The sequence below is a fragment of the Eupeodes corollae genome, chromosome 3 (assembly GCF_945859685.1).
Source record: "Eupeodes corollae chromosome 3, idEupCoro1.1, whole genome shotgun sequence".
Lineage (NCBI taxonomy): Eukaryota > Metazoa > Arthropoda > Insecta > Diptera > Syrphidae > Eupeodes > Eupeodes corollae.
In genome coordinates, this window is record NC_079149.1 from 54131909 (window position 1) to 54148275 (window position 16367).

The 16367-nt window shown below is 33.3% G+C and overlaps 1 protein-coding gene across 3 annotated transcripts; it reads right to left on the bottom strand.

Annotated features, from left to right (window-relative positions):
* Window positions 1-4401: 4401 nt before the first annotated feature.
* LOC129950285 (uncharacterized protein CG5098) lies at window positions 4402-16367 on the bottom strand. 3 transcript variants are annotated; one of them, XM_056062179.1, is made up of 9 exons: window positions 15567-16367; window positions 11138-11305; window positions 10809-10946; window positions 10174-10364; window positions 9870-10071; window positions 7975-8068; window positions 6321-7915; window positions 5376-6257; window positions 4402-5306 (listed from the first exon to the last, which is right to left on the bottom strand). In XM_056062179.1, exons 2-9 carry the CDS (start codon window positions 11201-11203, stop codon window positions 4920-4922), a joined length of 3555 nt encoding a protein of 1184 aa, XP_055918154.1. In that variant the 5' UTR covers window positions 11204-11305; window positions 15567-16367; the 3' UTR covers window positions 4402-4919. The 3 variants fall into 3 exon arrangements, with proteins under 3 accessions (XP_055918154.1, XP_055918153.1, XP_055918155.1); XM_056062178.1 differs by having other exon boundaries at window positions 5370-6257; XM_056062180.1 differs by lacking the exon at window positions 10809-10946 and having other exon boundaries at window positions 5370-6257.

Below are 16367 nucleotides of genomic sequence, written 5' to 3' on the forward strand. Positions count from 1 at the left end.
GATGAATGCACTATGGCTGAACAGTACATCATAGCCACTGTGGCGTAATGTTAAAAGTAAATATGCTTTTCCAAATGCTTCAAGATCCATCCGCTGAAACGTTCTTAAAACAACTGCGACGGAAAAGTTACAACTGATGAAACTGGATGCATATATTTACCGGTAGATTTCTGCACAATTAATGATTCACAAGATACTTTCATTGACCAGATATTTGCCGATGTACACTCTTAGAAATATACAAATCATGAGTGGCTGGCAGAAAGATCAATTTTAGCAGCAAAAAATGTGGATGTCAACGAATTAAATCTCAAGATACAACATTTGCTACCAGGAGACTTGGTGTCATACAAATCTATTGATACATTTTGTGATGCTACCGAAGCTTTAAATTATAAAACTGAGTTTTCGAAATCATTGGATTTACCAGGCATGCCACCGCATAATTAACAACTTGAGATTGGATCTCCGGTAATTTTGTTTCGTAATCTTAACCCAGCACGGTTGTGCAACGGTACGCGATTAATAATTAAAAAATTGATGAAAAATGTTATCAAAGCCTTAATTCTAATTGGGAAAAGATATAGGATCACAAAAAATATTATACACTCTGTTGCATTAAGAGATTGATATTGTTTTTTTGTAGTATTGTCACATGTTAATAATTTTAAAGAATTAATTTTAATAAATTAAAAAAAATTGTTTGGTGATTTTTTATATTAATATGTTGTCACCGTTTACAGTCCTCTGTATCTCTCCCACTTATGTATATACCACATCCTAAAACACTAACAAAAAGTTATTTATTTCTAGCACAATATTCTCTAGAAATTATTTACATGACAAAACAACGTGTGTCGGGTCAGCTAGTAATTTATGAAAAATAGAAATTTGGTTGTGTTCATCGTGAAGTCTGCCATGCAAGGACATTTTAACGGGATTCCACAATGCTTGAGCCGATTCTTTTCAATATTTATCTACATATGTATGTCTGGAATGCCTCATTTTTTAAATAATATCTAAGTTTAAGGTGGCACTGCGTCTTTGGTTTTAAGTATTTCCCTGTTGAAGCAATAACTAGTTAACAAGCTTCCCTAGACAACTTTTTAAATTTCTCTACCAAGCTGAAAATTAAATTTAATGTTGATAAACTTTAATCTATGTAATTTACTCGAAGTAATTAGGAAAGCTACATAAAACCTGCTTTTTAAGTTCGACCAGAATACACAAAGTCTTCTTTTTAAATAATGTTTTTCTGAAGAAGTTGTACTACGAAATATTGAAATCTTATGTTTCGAAGGGATCCTTTAAGGTACGGTACGACCAACATTATTTGAAACTAAAGCAAATTGAATATGGTGAACCTCAACTAAGTGCCCTAGGATTGAGGACCAACCATGTACAATTTGCTGATGATACTTCATTATTTGTAACAGATGTGACGGTAATGTTTGGAATTAAAATGAAACAAACAAAATTGACTATCAGCTTTATGCAGATAGACATATAATGACATGTTTATGATGATAGTGAAGGAATGTTATTGGTAGGTAGAAGGTACCTACTACAATCCAATCACATTCCTTCTTTCCTACAAGTTTTCAGCGCAAACATGAAGTTATTACGTTCAGTTTTTAGTTAAAGTACAAGAAATTGCTATTCATGTGTTGTTTACAGTCACGCACTTGTGTGTTTTGGATTTTAGTTATGAAGTGACACGTAAGCAGTAGTTGTAGAGGTTTCATGTTTCTTTAACTAGTACTAAGTATTTATTCTTTTATATAGGCGAAGGCTAGTAAAATATGTGTTACACAACCTTACTCTTAAAGAATTATATTTTAAAATCATATATACAAAGGTATCAAGATATTAATTCTTGATAGACACCTTAAAATTGTTGATTAAACATATCATATTCGTTAATCCGATGCAGTAGCACTACACGGCAATTGTTGGTATTTACAATAGTTATTGTTATAAAAATACGAAAATGTGTACCATGCTTTGATTTGGATAAAAGCTAGGAATGTAATTACAATAATTTACATTTAATACAGTTAAAATAATTTTAAAAAAATATTTTAAGATTCAAAATTTTACCTGAAAAATAAGTTTGTCTTCAAAAATTTTAATGTCATTCTATTATTCAAAAAAAAACAATTGATTTTAAAATTTTTGTTTGAAAATCGACAGAGCGGTTTTTTTAAATTAATTTTGTATATATACATTTTTTTAGTTTTGTTCTAAAAATATTTTTGGTATGCAGTTGTTCGCGCTACACAAAAAAATTCAATATTTTTTTTTTTAAATCCAAACAAAAAAATGCACTTTTGATAATCAAATATTGTTAAGGCATTATAAGAGCTTATTCAAAACAAAAAAGATTGAAATCAGTTCATAAGTTGCTGAGAAAATTAAAAAAAACAAAATAACGGTTCTATGAAAGTTAAAAAATAAAATTTTTGAGAAAATTAAAAAAAGAAATCTATCGGTTTGTTTTTGTTTTTGAGAAAATTCGAATCATCGTTTTTTGACCAAAAAAAATTGTATGGGGCCACTGTTTTGTAGTTTTGACCTTTAAAAAAAATGAAAAAAAAACGCCTAACGTGAATCTGCCCAAAAACTTAACTTCCAAGTTTGAAATCAATCGACCCAATGGTTTAGGCTTTAGAAGCGTAGACAGAAAGACTAAACAAACCAAACGCAATGACGGGACCCACTTTTTTCGACTTCTCTACCATCGTAATATCATGTTTGATTAAAATCTCGAGTTCGAAATTTTGCACGAATGCAAAACGAATGCCATAATTGTACATACATTGTTCCTATATGTCGCAAGTAATAATCAACTAATCACGAATTTTTATCATGAAATCAGTTCGTAATTTCTTTCAGGATTTGTAAAAGTTTTCGATTACGATGGAATTAAAGATAGGACTGAATTTGCCAAATTCTATAAAAAGTGGAAAAGTAAATTGCTCCAATACTATTAAATTCCTTGGAATGGTTTTGGTAATAAAGCTTAAACAGAAAAAAAAGAAAAGAGCTACACTTAATGTACAAAATATTCTATTGGTTAATAGATCTAGAACAAACTTATGTTATATAGGCAAGTACTAAAAACCGTTTGGACGAATGCCATATCCAACTATGGGGCCTTACAAAGAAAACAAATACTGAACTTATTCAAAAATTCTGAAACAAAGTTTTCGTGGAATAATAAAAGCCTCTTGGAACAAAAAAAACAGCGATCTGTATCACATAATCAGGGATTACGTAGTCATACCAACTCCAAAATGGAGACCGTCTTAAGTTTACGAGTGTTTCGAAATTGAGGAGAACCATGACTCATAAGTTGATGCTTTTGGAAAGTATCACAATTATAAACTTTATATAAAGTTATTTATAAATTGAGAAATACAAATTATAGTGTCGATGGTTTTAGTGAGAGTGTCTGTTGAAGGGTAAAGAAACAACTGCTGAAGGGTTAATCTAAAAAGCCCAAAAATAATAAAATTCTGCATTATCTTTACCCATATAGAAATAAATTTGTTAAAAAATGAAAAAAGCAACGGAATTATAAAACTTAACAACAGCCAAATCTGAAAGTCCATTTTAAATTAATCACATTCAGTTCCTCTAGGAAATCGTCAGCACAAAAAGAAGAAGAGTTACGTACTGATCTTTAATATTTGGCAACGTCCAGAATGAGAAGTGGTTAACTCTTTTTTTCAGTTTTTAGGGCTAAATGATGGGGTTATATCTCTCTTTGCTTTAATAAATTCGAGTACAAAAATAAAAACATTGAATTATCTTACCATTTTTTTTATTAATCTGATTATATAGTAAATTATGTTCTTACAATAACATTTCCTTTTTTTCTGGTTTTACTTTATTTTTAAGTTTTCCAATCAAATATGCATTAATTATATTGGTACATGTACCATACACAATTTATACAACTCTTGTTTAGTTTACTGATTTTTGTTTCTTCTGTTTTTAAGTTTATTTTTGTTCACTCAGTTTTAAAACATAAAACTTAAAAACTATGGCTTACTTTTCTACTTGAATGTGCGCACTTCTTATGTCGATAAACTTAAGTAGTTGAGAACCGACTGATCGTACGCGACTCTTAATTAGTGCCTCACTGATAATAATACAAGTCATTAATATAAAAGAAATCTTAAATAAAATATATATGTATTTACACAATAAAAACTTTAATAAATAAATATCTAATAACTTTGTGAGTGGAAGGATATTAGGATGGAAAAATGATAAAATATTTATAACGATGAACAAAACAAGAAAGCCGACACATTTGTTGATTATAATACAAAATTATAGAGACTTTTGTTGTATACCGGAAATAGTATGTACAATTTTCGCTATTTAATTTCATTTCTTTTTGTTTTTTAAGTTACTATTTAAGAATCAACTACCTAGAGAAACTATTTGCATTCAATTTAAATGTATTTTCCTTTCCTTGTTTTTGTTTTTTTTTCGATTGAAATAAGAAACTGTACATATTTTGTTATAAATATCGTTTTCGATAATTTTTTTTTTTTTAAATTTTTATTTTGCAATTATTTTTACTTTACTTTAGAAATAAGAGAAATTTATATTTACAGTCTTATGTAATAAAAATGATTTTTATGTGATTAACAAGTAGTGTTTTGATAATGTTTATTTAATTTTTAATATTAAGGGAACTTAAAGCATTGTTTTTTCTTTCGAAACAGCCCCTTGGCTTGGGCGGGCATTCAATTAATTTTATTCCTATCTCCCATTGTCATTTTCATGAATAAAAATCATTTTTTGTTTTTATTTTAATAATTTTGTGAGAGTGAGAAAGATAAGAGACATAGATTTTTAAGAAATTTAGAAAGGTTTATTTTTTTGAGAGGGAACACTAAGATTCACGATGAGGACGCAGTTTCAATTTCAATTTGTGCATGCTTCTCGCAATACGTTTTGAAGTCTCTTTCGTTGAGGTCCCAGGAGGATAGTCTAGCACAAGGTATATGCGACTTTTCACCGCATCCACGATGTAAACAGCATATCATGGCACCTTTTTGTGAGCACACTGTGCAAGTATAGTTCGTGCTGCTCCATACTGCACTTTCTAAACCAACTATTCGAGCACCAATAAGAAAGACACCGGGTGCCCAAATTGAACAATCTTCATGCATCCACACCTCATAGCTGGTCTCTGATACTTTGGACATTCCAAAGAATCTTTCTTCGGGCGATTTTTCTGTTAATGAGCTTGACTGTTGATCAAATACTTTCTTTTTCTTTTTGTTCTGAAAAGAAAATATTAAAAGCGTTTAGTTTTGGATGAAATAAGAAATAAAAACACAACTAACATTTACATTGGATTCATTTGAATGCGCCGATGGCACAACTGGCAATGAATATGGCGTCTTCTGAAACATTTCGCACTTCTTTCTCCGGCTAACGAATTCATTCTCGTTCTCACCTCTTTCGGCGGAATTGAAATCCTCACATTTCGTCGTTATAATATAGGGTCCAAAAAGATCTCCCAGACCAAATTTGTGCGGTCCTTTCTTACAGAACACACACATCCAAGTGGCATCTGCCGTTTCAGCATCGTACTTATTGCCTAATGTACTCATATGAATGCCACGTATTTTACTCCTATCGGCATGAGAATTTGAACCTTTCTTTACTTTGCTTACTTTTTCTGCATCGTCTTCGGCAATTGGGGCGTTTATGACATTTATAGACCCGTCCGGTTTAACCAAAATATATGGACCTTTGAGTTTGGGCTCAGCTAACATCGGAACGGGTTGCGAGTCTTCAACTTTTGTTGCTATCGCTTTTGAGCTATTGCCTGCATTAACGCTATTTTTAGACTTACTTCCTTGAGCATTGGATGTCTTACTCGTTGTAGCAGATGACGTATTGGGCTTTCCTTTATTTTTCTTGTTCGAAGATTTCTTAGTCAAACGTACTCTCTTTTTGGCGGGTCCTGGTTCATTTTTTGGGGTGGAATGTTGGCGTTTTTGTGTGGCATTCGAAGTTGAAGCAATTGAACTAAGCGGCTTGTGTTCGGAGTCGTCATCGTCATCTTCGTCTTCTTTAAGTGTTGTTTTTGTCGGTGTTGGCAAAGCTAAAGCAAGACTCAAATCCGTGGCTACTTCACTATTGGCTGTATCATCAATAGGTGGAGCGTTTACGGTTTGTGGTTCATCTTCGATTCCTGCGAACATTTCTTCGAGCTTGTATTCCACCTTAATAAAAAATAATGGCCAATAAAGGAAAACATTTAGTTGTTAATTTAAATTATAAATTACCTCTTCAAAAGTGCTCTTTGCACAGTCAGCTTTATTTTTGGGCGACAATTGTGTTTCTTTTGAGACTTCCACTTCCATTGGTATTGGCTCCTCTTTCTCTTCTAATTTATCTGCAACTGCAAATGTAACTGGTGGTGGGGAAGGTGGCCGCGGTGAAAGGGGCCTCGGAGAAACCTGTGGTGGTGGTGGTGGCGGTTGTGCAATTTGTGCTAATGGTGGGGGTAATGGTGGCAGTGGTGTAGGGTTCTCCATTATTTCCACCGGGGAAGATGGTGATGAGGTTTCGAATATGCTTTTCAAGTCGCTTGTCGCCTTACAAGAAGTCCTGTCCACTGATGGCGGATCAGCTATAGTGTCTGGAGTGCGAGGACCTTGCCGAACATACAGAGGAGATTTGTTTGTCTCTTCATCGTCGTCATTTATCACAACAGGACTAGAAGGAGTGTCCTTCTTAGTGCTACCATTGCTACAACTGCCAATAGGCTCATCAAAACTAATCGTTCGACTAGTACCAGAATTACCACTCTTGGCAATCATCTCGGCTATTTTATCAATAGTCTCAACGTCATCCGAGTCACTTCTATGCATGAGGCTGTTGTTGGCTACTTCACATGGCGGATGCAAGGCGTCATCGCTCTCAGTACTAGAACGCAAATCTATGGTTTCAGCTATCACTGGTTGTTTTATTTCTACTGTCGGTGGTGGTGGTGATGGAGATTGCGGAGCATCCGGTACTTGAGGTGGCTCTTCCAGAATTCGATTATTACTGAAGCATGTTTCTTCTTTCGGTAGTTCCTGCACTTGAACAGATTCTGGCTTCAGGGAAAGTGATCCATTGCTATTTGAAATTTCAGCAATGGCTGGCAGAGGTGGTGTAGTCTTTTCATCCTGTTTGGTAACTTGTTCCCCAAGTGAAATATTTTCGTCAGTCTCACTATCATGCGAGACGCGAATGGTTTTGTTAGGCTTTCGCTTCCGACGCGTTCGTGATCCACTGGAATCGACTGAGTCTTCATTGGAAGTGACATTAGCCGGAGAGTCGTTAGTTGAGACGCTGTTGCAGGAATTTTCTGTAGCTGTGGCTGTTGTCAAATCAGTACCACATTTTGGTGGTAAACAAGTGCCAACAGATGCTGGTTCAGCTGCAGTAACCATATGGTTCTGAGGAGCACTAAAGTTGGCTAGGTGATTAAGACGATTGTTGTCAGGAGAAGCTGGTCCATTGGTTAAGCAAGAAAACTGCTGCTGCAGCTGAAGTTGCAACTGTTGTTGTTGATGTTGTTGTTGCTGATGCTGGTGTTGTTGAAGCTGTTGTTGCTGTTGCTGATGCTGGTGTTGCTGTTGCTGGTGTTGCTGTTGCTGATGCTGTTGTTGCTGATGCTGCTGATGTTGTTGTTGTTGATGTTGTTGCTGTTGGAGCTGTTGGAGCTGCTGTTGCTGATGCTGTTGCTGTTGTTGTTGAAGTTGCTGCTGCTGGAGCTGCTGTTGCTGATGCTGTTGCTGTTGTTGGTGGTGTTGTGGCTGATGCTGCTGGTGATGAAGTTGCTGTTGTTGGTGTTGAAGAAGCTGCTGTTGATGACTCGATGGCGGAGACACTGCAAGTAATTGTAATTAATTTTTTTTTGCTCGAAAAAAGCGTATAAGTTGTATTTACATTTTTTGGGTGAACTTTGCATCAATTTATTTGATAAATTTGTATAAGTAGGCTCCTTTACCAGTTCTACTGGCTTTGTCATATTTGTTTGAATCTGAAATTTGAAAAAAATATTTGAGTTTATTTTCTTTTTATTTGAAAAAAGTTCATTAATAAATAATTTGTATACTAATTATATTATATCAAATATTTAGGCATCTGTTCATGTTTTCAAAAATATCAACGATCATTTTGCCATTTTGGTCATTATTTCGAAGAATTGATGATTCTTTTTCTGACGTACCAAAATCAAAAAAACTTTCCAGATTCCAAAGCTAAGAAGGAATTTGAGTTGATTTTTTTCTTTGCTCACATTATGAATCCCAGTTTTCGGTTTTATATCGTAAAACTTTGACTTCGACTGTCATAGGCTTCCGTTGCACAATTTTTGCTGTTTCTTAACTGCTTTAAATTAAATAAAAAGTCTTCCGAAATACAAGGTTAATAATAATATTTTTATTTGACGGAAAAGAATGTTACAGCGTCAGTTCAATTCAAAAACAGCGAGTGTCCGATTATGTGTGAAAGATTAAAATAAGGAGTTCCTTTTTTAAATTTATTAGTTCATTAAAAATTTTAATTTAGCTTTTTTTAAACTTAATTTGAGTTTTAATATGTAATAAAATGATGGTTAAATTCTAGTACATACTTTGATCTACATATTTTCTTGGAGAAATAATTTTTTTGTTAAGGTCCTTTGAGAACTAGGGCCTAGTAACTTACAACTCTCAACCATTCTTGTGTGCGAGTACTGCTACCAGGGATGGAGGGGACCTACGGTTTTGAAGCCCAATTCGAACGGATAATTTAAGAAAGCACTTTCATGACAAGAATTACTCGTGGAGGATTTGTCAATTCCTCGCAAGAGGCAGTAGCCATGAAAAAAAACTTAAGATACGGGTACAACGGAGAAATAATTGCGAAAGTTTCCATTTTCTACTCTTAGCATCATGTAAACTTATGCTAGAGAATGATACTATGGAGAAAACAAACCTAAGAAGAACTAACAGCACAACTTTCTTGTCAAGAAACAATTCTAGCAGAATCTTGATGCTAAATCTGGAAAATTCTAGCTTTAGCTTCATTATTTAGAGCTTTCGTTTAATTCATCACATAATTCGTCGTAATAGTTTTATTTAGATTTCGCTGTTTTCAAAAAGCTTTGGCTAACATTGTTTTTGTTAGTTCACTTAAGTTTTATTTTATTTACTTTTACTTTTCAAGTTTTAGCTTTAGCTTTATTATTGCACAAGGCCCCAATGCTTAACTGGGGGAAATATCTATCAAGTTAAAACGTTATTGCCAGAAACACTTCATAATAAACTGCTAATGGTTAAACAAGTAGGGAAGTTCCTTTAATCTATGTGGAATTACGAGGCACAAACTACTGGTCTAAGTGCTGTCTTTTTCAACTGCGTGGGATCTGGCGTTAGTGCGTAGGATTGTCACGCCAGAAGTCTTGGGTTTAATCCCTGCTCGTGACACAAATTTACAAATTCTTCAAAAGTAATTTTTGTTATAAAAATGATTCGGAATTCCCATCCATTCCTTTCATGACTCACACATAAAAATGATTGAGAGTTGTTCTGGTTCTTAATGATATGTTTCTTGTCCTGACTTATTTATTTATTAGCTTTTTTAACTAACGATAACCTAATTTTTCTTCTTTCAAGCTTATTTTAAGAACAAATTAAATATACTTTGGGTTTAAAATTTCATATTAAGATAAATGCATCAGTCACATTTGAGACCGTGGAACATTTTACTATTTATCTGCTATTTTTATGATTAGAGATACAAACACCCAACACTTATCTTAAATAATTTATTTGATATTAAATAAAATCTTAACTTACATCACTTTCACAGCTCCTATTAGTAATCTTTGCGTACTCGTCATTTATCCTTTCAGTATCCCTTATAAAGAGTCCACATGCTTGTTGCTGCATCTCCACATCATTTCCATTTGTGTTCATATACTTCGGCAAAGGTGGTGGCGGTGGAGCCGCACTCATTGATTGAGAGTGATGAGCATTAGAGTTAGTCGATAAGTTATGACTGTAAATTTAATAAAATATTACATAATTTTACCGCAATGATAAATAAAAAAAAGTACTAATGACATACAAAATAATTTATCTAGCAATAAAATCAACTTACATGGGGAAATTATTTTGTGAATGGGAAGGTAATGGCGGCGGTTTATGACCAAACTCTGGTGGCACCGAAGCTGATAAACCTTTTGTTAGCGGGGAACTACTATTGCGATTCGATTGCAATGACAAATCCATCGAATCAAATGGGGAAGGACCTCTAACGAACGACGGCAGCAAAGGATTCAACTGTTCTAGCTTCAAATTTCATAAAAGAAATATACACATTTGATGATGAATTTATTTTGTTATAAGTACATAACTACAAACTACTTAAAGGTTAAATAAAATCTAAATATATGTATTAACGGAGAATGGCATACATGCTTTTATCAAACATAAGCTATAATTTTGACAATTTGCAGCCAGAAAAGTTATTAAATAAAAAATAAGCATTAAAAAGCTTCATTGAAAATCAAACTTAGAATGTTGGTTTTTGTTTTCAAACTCTTCAGTTAAAATTTTAAAAAACATGCAAAATTCAAAATCATCACAATATAACGATAGCAAACAACATCTAGGGGACTCAAATTTCTACAAAATCAATAAGAAACTAAATTGGATGCAGGCGAGGGTCATTGAAATTTATAACATACAAAATATATTATAGGTATTTTTTTGTTTTTGTTTTATTTATTTTACGTTTTTATGGTTAGCCGATATGAAATTGTAAAGGGATTCCGGTGGCGTTGGATTATGCCAAGCTAATGGTGAGCGAACCATCGGCCTTTCATTGGACATATGTGCCAATTGTGGTTGCCTTGGAATGTAAGACGGTATCTATAAACGGATATTTATTTTTGTTTGGTTTTAATTATATACAAAAGATTTTTTGTAGTTTTTGTTTTTAATAATAATAAAATCTTCAAAACAATATTAGACAACAAATATTAAGGTTTTGTTATCTTTTGTTGTTAAAAAAAACTTGTTAATTTTAAATCGGTTTTGTTTTTCTTAAAAAAAAATTATACCTGCAGTGGATTCCATGATGAATTTTGAGGTTGACTAAGGTGACCATGGGGATTATTTCCAGACATGATTGAATTATGATTTCTTGATATTGGGAATGCAGAATATCCTAGACAGATTAATGAGATAGGTTTTCCTTACTGGTAGACAATTTAATGTGTTTTTACGATCTGAAAACAAAAATAGTTAGGTATTTATTAATTAGTTTTTAATGACAAATAACTATAATTTACTAGACTAGAATTTGTTTTAAAGTTCTGATAACTACATCGAATCGGAGGTATTTCAATTACTGCTTATAAAGACGCAATAAACAGGAATGTTGGAGTGTTGAATGCCACTTCAATTGAGATTTAAGGCTAAGAAAAACAAGTGAATGTAAATGCAACACCCTTTCGTTTGCCTTCAAAATAAGAACTTATTTCAGCTTTTAGGAAAAAGATATTCAACATGTTTATAACTTGTGCCTTACGTCATTTTGTGGTCTACGTACAAAAAAGAAGGGGAACACGACTTCGGGCTGTTAAAAAATACTAAACAAATAAAGGAATCGGAGGAAAAAGACCAGGTAAACCTAATGATAAAGTTATTCGAGAAATAACGAAATCCTAGGGATTAGCTATTTGGCATTACCCAGATTCGCTTAAAGGTATGAAAAAATAAGGTTAGACAATCGAGAGGCGTATTATTAATTTGTTGTTTAGGAGCAGAGGCTCTAAACAATAACGAATCTTTAATTTTTGGTTGTGTGAGATGAGGTGATAAGTCGGAATTTTAGAGAAAGTGTGATCCCATTTCATCGAGCTCGGAATGCTTTGAATTGATATATGTATGTATAGCAACAGTGTCTGATGTAGATAGTATAAAGCTACAAATTTTCTTATTCTCATTGAACTTATTAATAAAGGAGTTTTTCATTCAAAGTTGATAGAAATGCATTTAGTGAAATTATTGGTTCTTGTAAGAAAAGAACAGGTTTAAAACCACCTTCTAGTCCGAAATGCATTACTTTTGATCCATATGCTGGGTTCTTACTTACTAAATTACTCTTCAGTACTCATAGACTAGACCCAGCGTGGCAATGATACAACGTTTTGAAACATATTTGAATTTGGCGGGTAATATTTAAAAATCAATGTTAACAATCGACATATTTTGAATGATGTTAATCTGAAATTTGCCTTCAACATATGTTGATTTCTTCCGGAGAATACTCGTATTACAAACGTCATTAAAAAGTATCTTAATTTATATTTTGGCGCTGTTGGTGTTTTTGTTAACATTGTAGCCTTAAAACTTGCTTTTTTTTGCTCATATACTGCTTTTAAAATAAAGATGCTGGTATCTTACTTTGTGTCATTCAAACCATCCTTTCAACTGAAGCTTACATATACATATTTCGAATTTCGCAATGAAAAACTAAGATCTAAGTTCTCTAATTTTTCAAACGAGACAAGTGATCTTTTTCTGTTGCGCCACCTAATTTACTAAATTGGCGCATCCTTGGGATCGGAAAACCAGCACCTTATTCTCGAGTAGCAAAATGGACATTTTGGTGCAGATTCATCATAATTAGATAAATTCTCTTTGAAAAAGATGACAATTTCCAAATCGTGTTATCGGCCGTTCTGACGATGATAATTCACTTCATCGGAGCTGCTATTTGATCATTTTGAACTTGTTTTTGTGCAAAACCATTAAGGAGCGATATTATGTCAACAATTCATAAAATATTATATCACTAAGGCCGATACATATTATACCAAAAATCCGTAAACTACAGAACAAAACTATCAACAGGAACTTGACAAATTGATGGAAAAAAATACGTTGCTGCAAATGTGATCCATAGTTCATGTATAAATTATGATCTATATCTACAAATATTTAAAACCTAAATTGGATAAAGAAAATCTAAGTGGATTCTAATATATTGGATACAAACTAAACAACCAAACCAAACAATATACGAAATTCAATCAAATCGGGAACAAAAATAAAAACATATTGACATTCCACATACAGTGTTGGCCGAAACAAAAGCAACTAAAACTACCTCCATCTGTATGTCATTCAATAATTAATAACTTAAACAAATCATGCCAGTTTTCAAATTTTTATAAAATTTAATACATTACGTATGTACGTACAATGTTTTCTAAAAAGACCCCAAGAGAAAATAATTTTTATAACGGTCCATTTAAATATGAGATACGTATGACAGTTAACCAAATTATTTGTTGGTCAAAACAAAAGCAACTTCATATTGCTATCTCTCTTTCTCTTATTAATAGAAAAAAGTTAGTCCATTAACTACAAAATCCATTGATCATATTAAAGGTATTGGTATTCCAAAATCAGTGATTTGCCGATTAATAAAATTTTACAAATCCAAAAAGTCATTCCAAACGATTCATCGAGGTGGAAAAAACGAAAAATAATAAAAGGAGAGGACTTTGCAATAATAAAATCAATTAAGAGACCCTTTTACATCATCAAGTGATATACGAACCCAAATCGAGCTGAACGTAAGCGCGAGAACAATTTGGAAACGAAGTGTTGATGGTTTTCAAAGTTGTTAAAACAAAAACAAGCTGCTTATGACCACATCAACTGGACCGTAAGAAAATGGAGGAACGTACTCGGGTGAGTCGCAAGGGTTTCGATGGTTTCCGCCTTGTTCGCAGACCAGCCAGAGTCACTAAATTAACGTTACACCGTAAAACACGGAGGAGGCAACGCAATGGTGTGGGGATGTTTTTCAGGACATGGACTGGGACCGATTCACCAAATAGATGGTACAATGGATCGTTCAATTTACCGTAAAATATTTAGAAAATATAATGCTGAAACACGTTGAGGATCAGTTGCCTCTGAAATGGACAATTGAGTAAAACAACGACTTAAAGCACACGTACAATACGATTAAGACGTGGTTTCAAAAATCAACCTCATAGAAAATCTATGGGAAATTGTAAGAATCAATTGCAAAAATTAAAACGATCTGTTTAATCAAATTAAATTGGGCTGAGAAAGTATCCCAAACAGCATTAAAACCAATTTAATTATCTCCATGCATTAAAGATGCGCTGAAGTTATTAAAAACAAGTTCTTTGCTACCAAATTCGATCAATATTTTTAATAACACCGAACACATGTAATTTGTTAAAAGTTGCTTTTCATTTATATTAATTTAATGAATTGTTATAAAAACTATTATATTTTATTTTCCATTAGAAACTGTAAATATTTATTTACATTTTAAAAACAAAAACATACAATATTTAAATACTATATTTGTTTTTTAATTAGCTATTTAATAATCGAGGCAAGTTACTTTTGTTTTGGCCAACACTGTTTAAAATTCGACCAACTAAATACACGAACCCGAAAAAGTTAGATGGGTCCATGTCTTGATTTGTACCGGGAAAAGCACGTTCATAAAACATATGAATTCAAAAACATTCCTTTTAAGTTTATCTTTTGTCCGTTAATGTAATTCGAGATCTTTTTCTATTTCCCATAACATCATGATCTCATTACTCGAAGAAAGTCCCAGAACCATCCATCAATCATTCTTCAACAACGCTAAACATGCTTTAAAAAATCCCGCCATACATTACACAAAATAAAAAGAAAAACGTGTTATTCCTTTCAACAATAAAAAAAAGAATACCAATCTTATTCAAGAGTACACACGAACTCTACAACACTAAAACTCATCCCCATCTCCATCTACTGCTTCTGCTTTGCCCGCTACCCCTCCCACCCCTACTCCAACAACCCTCTAAATCACTTATTTTCAAATCAACGCACAATCTTCACAACAAAAATCACTTTTCGCCGATTAAGCTTCGGATGGATTCGTTGGGTAAGAGAGCCAGGGGATGAATGAGGTTCCACGGTCTAGGTACCGATAAACTCAAAGTTGTATGATATGAATAAATCAAATCCACGCGCATAATATTGGATATTGGGCAAAGCAAAATCGGGGGTGCTGGTGATTAAACCCCCACCAAAAACACCTCCCAGCGATGCGGTCATTGCGCTAGCTTCCCTACCTAGTTGAAAAATTAGCAAGAAGAAAATTGAAGTGCATTTGATGAGAGGACAACGCGGGACATTCGAGTTTCGAGAACCGAAGAAAACAAATAACAATAATTCAAATCAGAATCAACCCGATGGAGATGGACGGAGAAGAAAAACAACAACAACACACACAAAAAAAACATAATCCCAGGCTCCCAGGTGCGTGCATCACAGGAAAACAATTTTCCACGAAATAAAACAAAAAAGGAAAACTTGAAATATATTATCGACCGAACCCTCCTTTTGTTTTTGGTGGGAAAAGGGAAGGCGATCGGCGGATTTGGATGGGATTGTGATTGCTTCCAAATCCAAACACAGCTTATAATTACTGAATTTATCTACCTATGTGTAAGATAATTAGCTTCAACGAGGTTGGAGGAGCGCCTGGAATTGAAATTCAACGTCAAGATCGAGACCGAGAGCATGAGGTGGACACCGACAACGACAACGAATTCGACTACGACAAAATATAATTCCTACAGCCACGGCGAGATGCGAGATGGACATCGACGACGACGATGACAAAATAAAACCGACGAAAATACACAAAAATTAATAATTTTTTCAGCTTTCACAGCGGTTTCGGGTCTTGATTAATAGTTGGTGTCCACATGTTGTTTAGAATCATGATTTTAATACAAAATATTCACAAGAAAAACCGATTAATTGAAGAAATATCAAAAATTCCCGACGGATTTTTGGTTGAATCCTTTTTAGTTTCTTTTTTTTTTTATTAGAGTAACAAGAAACACCACGGTACGGCGAAATACTTTTTTGTTGTATCTTGCTTTTCACTTTTGCCTTTGGAATATTATCATTAACATTACTATAGTGGCGCTGCTTTTTTATTGTTCCCTTTGGGACAGAACAAAAATTGGCAAGTGTGGACAGCGAGCGAGTGGGAAAAGAAAAAAAAAACACTATGCACTGTCTTCCAAGATTTTCAATTGGTTTTCTTTCCTTTTATCGCCTTTTAATTTGTTTTCTTTCTACATTATGTAATGATTTTCACTTTGTTTGATCAATCAATCACTTTTTACTGGACTTAAGCACATAAATGAATTATTTTGAGTTAAATTTGTCTGATGGAAAATCGGAATTTTGTTTCAGTTCAGTACAAATATTCCGCAATGGATTTTTTAA

Coding starts and splice junctions, on each gene's coding strand:
- LOC129950285 (XM_056062178.1), bottom strand. CDS start 11,203: ATGTCTGGAAATAATCCCCATGGTCACCTTAGTCAACCTCAAAATTCA. Junction 10,365..10,808: donor TATCGGCTAACCATAAAAAC/GTAAAATAAATA, acceptor TGAAATTTGAAG/CTAGAACAGTTGAATCCTTT. Junction 7,916..7,974: donor GCAAAGTTCACCCAAAAAAT/GTAAATACAACT, acceptor AATTACTTGCAG/TGTCTCCGCCATCGAGTCAT.